The sequence below is a fragment of the Fibroporia radiculosa genome (assembly GCF_000313525.1).
Source record: "Fibroporia radiculosa TFFH 294 genomic supercontigs, scaffold4060, whole genome shotgun sequence".
Classification (NCBI taxonomy): Eukaryota; Fungi; Basidiomycota; class Agaricomycetes; order Polyporales; family Fibroporiaceae; genus Fibroporia; species Fibroporia radiculosa.
Window position 1 is genome coordinate 27,772 of NW_012133398.1, and position 9,999 is coordinate 37,770.

At 50.5% G+C, this 9,999-nt stretch overlaps 2 protein-coding genes across 2 annotated transcripts; one reads left to right on the forward strand and one right to left on the reverse strand.

Moving 5' to 3' along the window:
- Positions 1–215: 215 nt before the first annotated feature.
- FIBRA_05199 (uncharacterized protein) lies at positions 216–3,870 on the reverse strand (the record flags this gene model as incomplete). The annotated part of the gene is made up of 14 exons (XM_012326972.1): positions 216–377; positions 427–655; positions 710–802; positions 1,555–1,639; positions 1,710–1,834; positions 1,892–2,150; positions 2,199–2,454; positions 2,511–2,893; positions 2,945–3,068; positions 3,130–3,236; positions 3,290–3,430; positions 3,456–3,550; positions 3,610–3,663; positions 3,719–3,870. The coding sequence occupies 14 exons, from the start codon at positions 3,868–3,870 to the stop codon at positions 216–218; spliced, it is 2,265 nt and encodes a 754-aa protein (XP_012182362.1).
- A 3,970-nt stretch (positions 3,871–7,840) lies between these two features.
- FIBRA_05200 (uncharacterized protein) lies at positions 7,841–9,948 on the forward strand (the record flags this gene model as incomplete). The annotated part of the gene is made up of 9 exons (XM_012326973.1): positions 7,841–7,983; positions 8,045–8,098; positions 8,151–8,209; positions 8,269–8,385; positions 8,447–8,553; positions 8,610–8,733; positions 8,792–9,174; positions 9,227–9,741; positions 9,798–9,948. 9 exons carry the CDS (start codon positions 7,841–7,843, stop codon positions 9,946–9,948), a joined length of 1,653 nt encoding a protein of 550 aa, XP_012182363.1.
- Between the last annotated feature and the right edge of the window lie 51 nt (positions 9,949–9,999).

A 9,999-nucleotide genomic window follows, 5' to 3' on the forward strand; every position in this document is an offset into this window, starting at 1 on the left:
GTGACACTACGCATTGGCGATCTATCTAATATCTCAGTTTGTTGAAGTAAAGAACCACATACGCCCAAGCAGAGTGCATATCACTAACTGCATAGCTGATCATATGCGCACCATTTCCAAAGACATTTATCACGGTAGGAATCTCATTTAAGACTTTCGGAGTAGGAGAGATGCCATCTGTCTGTTTGTAGCCCCAGGCGATTATGGACAGAATCTTAGTCAATTGAGCCTCCACGCACCTGCACCAATCCCGTAAAGTCCACCGGCTCCTGGCCAAACAGGCAAATGCGAGTATTGCTATGCAGGCCATCACACTCGATAACAAAGCTCGCCGTATCCGTCGTGCCGTTCGCAAACGTGACCACTACATCCTCGCGCTGTTCGAGCTCGACAAGCTGGTGCCCCCAGACGAGTCACGGTACGCACCCCGTGCCGCTGCGCGACCTCGACGACCATGCGATTGAACTGCGCGCGCCGCACGCCAATCATGCTGAAGCCTGGCGCCCCCTGCAGCTGTGCGAGGTACTCTGTGGAAGAGAGCACGGTGTCCTCTCCGAGAGGGTGGCGCACTGCATCATCCGCGAGCGGCTGTCCAACGATGCTGTCGAGGAAACCTGGGACTAGAGAGAGTACGCGCAGCCCATTGGGCCGCAAGCTGTGAAGACATATTAGGTTCGGCGACGGGCACGAATCGAATATTGGGACTGACCAGAGGCTGAGTCCAACCTCTGCGAGCTCGTCTATACGCTCGTAGACAACGGGATCGTAGCCCTTGGGCTGAGGGAGCTGGCTAGCACGGGCCCTATGATGCTAGCACCTGCGATGACGACTTTTGTTTGACCCTCAGACATCTAAGATAAAGCAAGTCGTAGTTTTAGCAACAAAGCCCTAGGTCTATTGGATAGCGAAGTTATAGCAATGAGCTACAGGGTCTTGGCGCCGGCTGCGCGGATGGGCCAGAATGACTTCATCATGCGCTCCGCAAACTATTTTGGTTTAATGTAGAAGAGTCGGGACGCCCTATGTGCACGCTGGGCGACGAGGAAAGGGAAGACGCCAGCGTATGGACTTGGCTGATGTGGCGGCGCTCCGCAGAGAACGTAGGCAGCGTTCGGCGGCAGGCGCGAATCTAGCAAGCTCTTACTAGGACTTCTAATTGGGCAGGTGCAGCCACTGCTCCTCCGCGCATAAATTCCGAGATGTTCACAACGTGCTTGAAAAATGAATCGATCAGGCAAGCAGTAACGAAAAAGGGCAGCGCGAATAGCGATGTGTTCGGGTCAAATGAAGCCGCAGTGCTCTATCGCACTAACTTGATGATAGGTCGCCGGTATCCAGCTGTAATTGCTAAAGTATACAAAACGTAGTAACGTCCTCTTGCATAATATACCAGTCACATCCCACAATTGTTCCCTATAAATTACAACAATAAGCAATTCTACAAGCAAAGCAGTTTTATCACAGTATCCAAACGAGTGACTCAGTGAGGTATTGCAACCTCCGATGTACTGGGGGAATAATATTTATGTGCGATGACGCGGTTTTCTGATTCACCAAACGGCTCGTGAATCGTATCCAGCGGGGTCAGCTTGATGGGACGCATGGGGAAGCTGTTTTGGTATGTTCGTCTGCTCATTCGCTGGAACGGATCTATCAAGCATCAAAGTCTCAGTGAGTAAGTCGATAATAACACTAATGGAATACGCCACCTGGCTCCTTGAAGAAATTGTCTTGCCTTTCGTTCGAGAGAGATTCCAGCGATCTTTGGTTCGTCTCGGGGATCAGGAGCGTGGATATAATCCCTGTAAGCATGAAAAACCCAAAAATTTGCAGTCTGGAAGATTATGATGCGTTAGTAACAAATGAAAGTACAAATCACGTGCAAGCTCACATATGGTCTATGAATGCATTTGGGCCTCCAATGTCCTTGAGCCATTGAAATCCTATTTGTGCTACCACGGCGCCTAATTTGCCGCTGGCGGCAGAGATTCCATGGGCCGTAGAACGATATCGCGTCGGGAAAGCTTCACCAGGGATAATGAACGTGGTTGTGTTAGGGCCAAAATTTTCGAAGAAATTGGTGAGACAATATAGGAAGACGAACACGTTCGTTCCCTTAGATGTAGAAATGAGTGTCTTGTATGCAAATCCTATCCAAGCGCTTTAGCTCACGTCATAGGTATAAGGAGCATACTCACCCATAGCTACCAACAGAACGAAAAGCAAGGAGAATCCCATGATCTGTATGGGCTTCCTTCCCCAGCGATCGATGAAAAGGAATGCGACCCAGTAGCCAGGTACGAACCCAGCGACAGAGAGAATTAGATTACCAATGGAGACGTTTTTTAGGTTCTCAAAGATGGATTCGGCTCCGATCAAGTCTTTGCTTGGCGACCCAAAGCCGATGGCTGTGAGAATGATGGATGAATTCAGACCAAGGCCGTAGACCGCAATCTGAACCGAATATACGTGTTGGTGCACTTGTTATAAAACTGCAGCGTAATACTCACATCAAGAGCGAACCAGGAGTATGCAGTCCCAAAGAGCACCTTAAAGTTCTTCCACTTTGAAAAATATGAGCGGAAGTCTTCCTTGGAGGCTCTCTTTGTCTCCAGGCGACGCATGGCAGCATCGGGAGATACGGTGTACGTCTCTGTGGCGAGAAATGCGTCAACGTCACGCGCAGCCTTCTGGACGTTTCGCTCAATGTCCATAGTAAAGCGGGGAGTCTCTGGGATGGTTAGACGGAAGTAAAGAGCGACGACTGCTGGTACACAACCTAGCCCGATGATGATACGCCACATCTGATCAATATTGTTCAAGATATTGGGTGCATCGTTGAGAAGGCTATCTCTATATGCACTGACGACCACGCAGGAGGTGATCGTAGCGGCTATAAATGGCATAAAAGCCGATTCACTCGATATCGTCGGAGATCACGCACCAAGTTGACCCCATCCCTGGTTTGCAAAAACGGCGGTCATGATACGGCCACGAATGTGGACTGAGGAGAACTCAGAAGAGATCACTGCACTTAAAGGGTAATCTCCCCCGACCCCTATGCCCATCTAACAAAGCAGGGCCGTGAGTGAGCCTCAACGTACATGTCGAGATGTGCACGATGCTCACGAAGACTCTCCACACGATGAGAATACCAACTACATTGACACTATTGCTGGGCGCGGAAATAGTTTGGCCGAACGTTCCGATGATCATGATCATCAATTCAAGTCCGTCTATGCGTGTGAGCATGAGACATAGAGTCACCTTAAATGTGATGTGGACCTACAGATGCGCTTCCGTCCCAGAAGATCACCCAACCAGCCAAAAAGAAGTTGTCCAACAATGATCCCCGCGGGAGTAGCGACCTTGAGACCGAGCTGTTCCATAGCGCTCAGTGATTGACCGGCGAGGCCATTCACAGTTGGGTCTTGGACTGTAATGAAGTTGATCACTGAATGCGAAGATAAGGTCCGATATCGCTGACTTGCCTGAGCCATACACATAGCCCATCATGGCTGCGACGATGTTGATGGCAAATATGTCATAACTGAAGAAAACGACCTTGTGTGAGTTACATCTCGTGGTCGAGGATCGATTTTGACTGACGCATCTGTGAAGAATCCAGCACCAGATACAAACGCGACCTTCAAGTGGAACCACCTGTGGGGATGAATGGGATTGAATGTATGCATACGACAATGATGAATAAACGTACGAGAATCGAGCACTGTCTATCTCTGCGAGGACGGCGCGCCGCCGCTCGTTGACGAGGAAGACGGTATCGCTCTCCCTGCGCGAGACACTATAGCTGCGAACTTCCTGTTCCGACGTCCTATGCACGACAGTCACCTTGGGAGCACTCCGCATGTGATGGGGGCGCGGGTGGAAAGCCCGTTAAAGGTGGCAGTGATGTTGTGGAGCACGTACTAGAATACAACCAGGCAGATAGGACCCGCCGGTGCTATCTGGCGCGGGCGCAGCTTTATACATGGTGCGGCGTTGCGCCGGCCAAGTGTGCCTGGACCAAGACCAGAGCTGCAACCGCCGTATCAGACATGCCAGATTCGTGGAAAGCGTCCCACTGGGCCGGCTCCGATCGGACGCTCGATCGCGCCTCAGGGCCCCATTTAGGCGGCCGACGAATGCCGGCTGCGACGCTGATTAGATTCAGACCGTGGGAACTGCCGCGGAACCGATCCCATGAACGTGTGCAGCGCGATTTGCCACAGGAAAATGAGCACGACTCTACATTTCATCTACCCGAGTCGTGCGCTGCGAGGGAAAAACATCAAAACACGGTAAAGAATCGGCAGACCTGACTAACAATACACGTCCACCCTATGCACATGTTCTACGAGGGATTGGGTTTGGTGGGCTTCGGGAACTTGAATATAGATGACGCAGCGACGGAGGTGTACGCTAGAGTTGCAAAAACAAAGGCGGACACTGCTCATGATCAATGTCTACGCCAGGAGAACATCTCAATCGCGATGGTCCAGGCCCGCCACCCGGCACAGGTGCTTGATCGTGGCATCGTCACCTGGCTCTGCGCCGAGAGCTCTGCGCTGACCGAAACAGGCACGGTTGACCAACTTTCAGGCATCTAAGAGGCCCTGTGCAATCGGTTTTTACCTGTTGCTTTCGCAATGGAGCGCGAGTATGATTTCAACACTCTTTCTGCTCCCTAAATGAGCATGTCGCTGCTCGTGTAGTGATGCTTGCACAGTTGCCGGAGAGCCGACGGAACATTCCCTTCTGGCCTATCGGATAGGATTACGAAAGACATCGTAAATGACTTAAGGTTGACAGATGCAATGAAAAAGAGGGTTACGTACCACTTTCAGTTCACACCAAGGCGACGGAAAGCATCGAAAGTGGGGCTCCAGGGACATATAAGTAAGCGAATCTTATTATTTATAGAGGCGAGTTTCTAGACAAATGAAAAATCTGAAAAAAAGGATCCTGGTATAGATCGTTGAACTTCCTGTTGCTATCGAATGAAAGCTGGCCGACGGCCAAGCACCAGTGGCCACCAAGTGGTTGTCATGATCGATCCGACGAAGGTAGCCAGACGACATTGCCACGAACACAGGGTGAACATACTGAGACAAACCCCTTGCCTCACATTTGCAGAATGGAGGTTGAGAAGCTGCGAAACTGCCCATGGGCTTGATTGACTCATACTGCCTAGGGGACGGCTGACGTTTTAGATGTGAGAAGGCATGGATCAATACCCATTCTGAAAAACGCGTGATTAAACAAGTCGGAACTTGAACTCACCTCAGACGAAATATCATGACAGAAAGATTTGTTTCGGGCATCGAGACGAAACGAACGTGGTCGTAATCACCTCACAAACGGGATGGGGGAACTTGGTAAGGTAGAGGGGAGTTCTACAACCAGCTACATAGATGCTAACTGACGCCACACGAACCATCAGAGCGATATATCAATCCCGTAAATACCAGATGAAGGAACGACTCACCGTATGCGGCGACAACACAACGGAAAATGCGGAGAGCGTAAATGCAGATGTGCCACTCTTTACTTACGATAGGTCACAGATTGCTGGCGTCAAAAAGCATTTATCCACACCTACCTCGCCACAGCGGAAGTTCAGACAAGCTCGGCACCGTGTCACTCTTGTGGGAGAAGATGAAAAACTCATTACTCACTACACTGGTTCGATGTGCGTTGGCAGTTTGTTAAGGGACGAACGCTCACAGATGTATGACACGGAGAGCCGCAGGAATCGCACTTCTTGCTAACCAGTCTAGGACAACTATGTCGAGGCTTGGCCATCTGTGAGAAACACTGTAACAATGTAGCAATTAGACAATGGTAGATATGCTCCCTCCTCCTTTCATGAATAAATCGCACCGCCGCCTGATCGCACGCCCTCTGCATGAAGCAAGTAGGGTGTTTATTAGTTGGAATATTTTATAAGAAATTTGAGCGATAGAAGACCGATCATACGACGAGATAAGTAGTAAGAGATGTAAACTACAATTACCGAATAGTTGTGTTGAATAGCGTTTGCAGAGTTTGCACTGCTGCGCAAACGCACGTATCCCAACATCATCAGAAAATTCTTCATTCATCATTTGAGAAGCATACCTGGCATTGTCAGCATGTAAGTGGGCGTATAAATGTTCGCTGTGCTGAGCAGTGCACCAGTGTAATTTTCACACACCAGGACACCGGCGAGAAGCCAAACAACATGGACCAAAAAGGGTCACTTGCATAGGGACGATCAACGCTGCTCGGATCCGGGAACATTGGGTGGCTTGAGCGGCAGGTTCATGCCGACAGACCGCCGGCCATCCACATCCATTCAAGAAATGTATCATTGGAAATATCAAGATGTGCCGCTCCGTCGAGAGGCAGTCCAGACGTTACTGCATCACATCGTGCACGTTCGTTTATATGTGCGAGCAATAATGAGTGGGGCCTAGGGTTGAGTTCAAGTCGTACCTGCTTCGCTCCGGTTTTGTACATAAACGGATAATTGTGTTCAGTGCATCTGGGTAGGACACTAACCACTGACGGGACCCAGATGAAGTGGTGTTCCGCGAGCCGCTGTCAAACCGCTGCATCATGCAATATGATTAAGCGAAATTTGTCCATCAAAGCGGATGCAACAATCAGCGTCAAACCTGTGGTATTAGTAGGATACGGCAAGCTTCGCAACAAGCTCCACAAAGCTGCGGCCTTGTATGTGGACGGATGGGACTGGGCAAGAACGAAGATGAAGCGATAGATAGTATCGTCAAAGGAAAACACACTCACAAATGGCCACGAACTACTGTTACGTATGGCGTGCTCGATGCCTGTCAGACCTTGAACATTTTTAGACGGAGGCAAACTCAGGGAAAGTTATAGCGGAGCCTCTAGGTGAGCGGAAAGCTTTTGGCCCTCGCGATGAAAGACGTCTACAGGCAACATAAGCTAAAAATTTGATCCGACGATGAATCCGGAGCACGAAGTAACCAGTCATCAACTTTGCTTCGAATGCGATACTAAAACTATGGTCTAGAAAGCCTTGAACGGTGTTCGACAATGCTGTGTGAACGATGAACCATCTTGCTTCTCATAAAGGTGACACGTGCAGAAGAACGTGGTGCACTGGGGCAGTCGACACGCGACTCGAGACAAGTTAGATCTATTCGCGGGGTTGAAAGTGCTGGAGACATGCAGGATCCGCTTTCAGGAACGACCAACGCAATTTGTGCGCGGCATCGAGAGCATATGCAGTGTGCACATGGGGCAGGCCGGAAGATTTGAATAGAGACCCAGATAGCTGGCGGAAGTCGCATGCGGCGCGCTTCGTAAGGTTCAGTCAACCACAGAATTAGTAGGACCTACTGCGAAATTGAGGCAAGGCTGAGGGTCGTGCGGAAGGGAAGGGGATGGGATTTTATCTGGAATCAGAGACAGCAATGTATGTTTTGCCGTGTCGGAGGGGACTCGTCGACGGCGGGCAGTGAGTCGGGAGGAGAGGGCGGACGCTGAAGAACGTGCCCCGGCGCAGCGCTGCACGGTTGCCGCTCGAGCCAGATTAGGAAGGCGGACAAGCACGCCACCACAAAATAGGGCGCTGCGATTGGCTGGGGACTACGAACGTGCAAGGAACATGGTCGCCGCAAAGAGCATGGTGCAAAAGACGAGTCCCACCCATTTCCTTTACCATCACGCCCCGGAACACTTCTTGCCGATATGCTCGTCCTTGGCTTAAAAGACAAGCAGCGCTATCGGTCTTCCCCCCGTCCCTCCAGGTACCTCCGAGCCCCTCCCGCCCGACCCCCCTTCGCTCGCGTCGCACCCGACTGTTGGCGAGATGTCCGCAGAAGTTGAAAAAATTTCTACCAGCGGTTCCTCTGACCCTCATATGGAGAAGGGTCGGAATGTTACTAGCTTGACCTATGCCCTGGACGAAAAGCGGCGCGTGGCACTTGCAGAGGTCGACAACGCCAAGTTCGGGTGAGTCTCATTAAATGCGGACGAGATGAAGAGGAAAATAGCTCATTTCTCCTGTTGAAAGATGGTTCCATATCAAAGTCTCCCTTGTCGCAGGAGTCGGGTTTTTCACTGACGCGTGAGTCCCGTCATTGCTCCATCTCCAGTCAGTAACTGACCTTTTGCCATAGATACGATATCTTCGCCATCAACATTGCTGCGACGATGTTGGGATACGTCTATGGCAAGGGTAAGTCAAGAGTAATTTTTACGTTCACCCCCCCCCTGATGTTGACATTCTTTGACCAGGTGGAAGTCTCAACTCAAATCAGAGTTTGGGTGTCAAGGTCGCTACCCCGGTTGGCAATGTCTTTGGTCAATTCTTTTTCGGTTGGTTGGCAGATCTCGTCGGTCGTAAGCGCATGTGTGAGTATATGCGTTCGTCGCGATCAAATTGTAGTCACTTACGAAGTTGATCCATTCGAAGACGGTGTTGAATTGATGATCATTATCGTTGCGACGTTCGGTCAAGCTGTTGCAGGCCAGGCTCATGCAGTCAACGTCCTCGGCGTCATCATCGCGTGGCGGTTCATCGTGAGTCCTTTTCTCTTCTCAATGCTTTATATATCTAGCCTAACAATGTGGATTAGATGGGCGTGGGAATAGGAGGAGATTATCCTTTGAGTGCAGTCATATCCTCTGAATTCGCATCGACGATGAGCCGTGGTCGGCTTATGACTGCTGTTTTTGCGAACCAGGGATGGGGTCAGCTCGGTAAGCGCCCGTAATTAACTTTAGCATTTGATTATTCTCATCCGACATTGATAAATAGCGGGCTGCATTGTAGCCTATATCATCGTCGTTTCCTACAAGAGCACCTTGCTCCACGAGAATTCCGACGATATGGCATGCATTGACCAGATGTGGCGTATTCTCATTGGTCTTGGTTGCGTTCCCGGTGTGATCGCTCTCTACTTCCGACTTACAATCCCGGAGACTCCCCGTTTCACAATGGATGTTGAGCGCAATGTCAAGCAAGCTGCTCAGGATGTCGACAACTTCCTTACTACTGGTTCATACTACGTGGACCCTGATGCTGTCGTTCAGCGTGTGCAAGCGCCCAAGGCGACATGGAGTGACTTCCGCCAGTACTACTCAAAGTGGGAGAACTTCAAGCTCCTTCTCGGTTGTGCTTACTCGTGGTTCGCTCTGGATGTACGTATTTCATGCATTTTGTGTGATGTGTCACTAACCTTCGCCTTCGCAGATTGCCTTCTACGGCCTTGGTCTTAACTCGTCGATCATTCTCACTGCCATAGGTTTCGGTTCACCCAGCGCCGATCTCACCGGCACGCTCAAAGTGTACACAAATCTCAAAAACGTTTGCATCGGCAACATCATTCTCTCCGTCGCAGGCTACATTCCCGGTTACTGGGCGTCGTTCTTCGTCATCGACAAGTGGGGCCGCAAACCGCTTCAGCTCATGGGCTTCATCATGCTCACGATTTTGTTCATCATCATGGGCTTTGGCTACGATGCGCTCAACAAGACACCTGCGGCGCGCAAGGCATTCGTGTTCCTCTACTGTCTCGCGTACTTCTTCGAAAACTTTGGCCCCAACGTCACGACGTTCGTTATTCCTGGGGAGGCGTTCCCCACTCGTTATCGTTCGACGAGTCACGGTATCGCTGCGGCAAGCGGCAAGGTTGGTGCAGTCGTCTCCCAAGTCGGCTTTGCCCAGCTCTCGAATATTGGTGGTACCAACAAGTTCTTGGGTCACATGTATGTGCGGCGACAAGAACTCGTTGACATGATACTGACTGCAATCTTTTGTATAGCCTGGAGATCTTGGCCTTCTTTATGTTGACAGGCTGTTTCTCGACTCTCCTCATCAAAGAGACGAAGCAGCAGACATTGGAAGAACTCTCGAACGAGACGCAAGAAGGATTTATCGACGGCGTTGTGCCTATCGGGGATGCGGTAGCATAGACTACATTGCTCTCTCTTTCTTCTCTCTTGTCTCTCTTATAACCCCCCCCC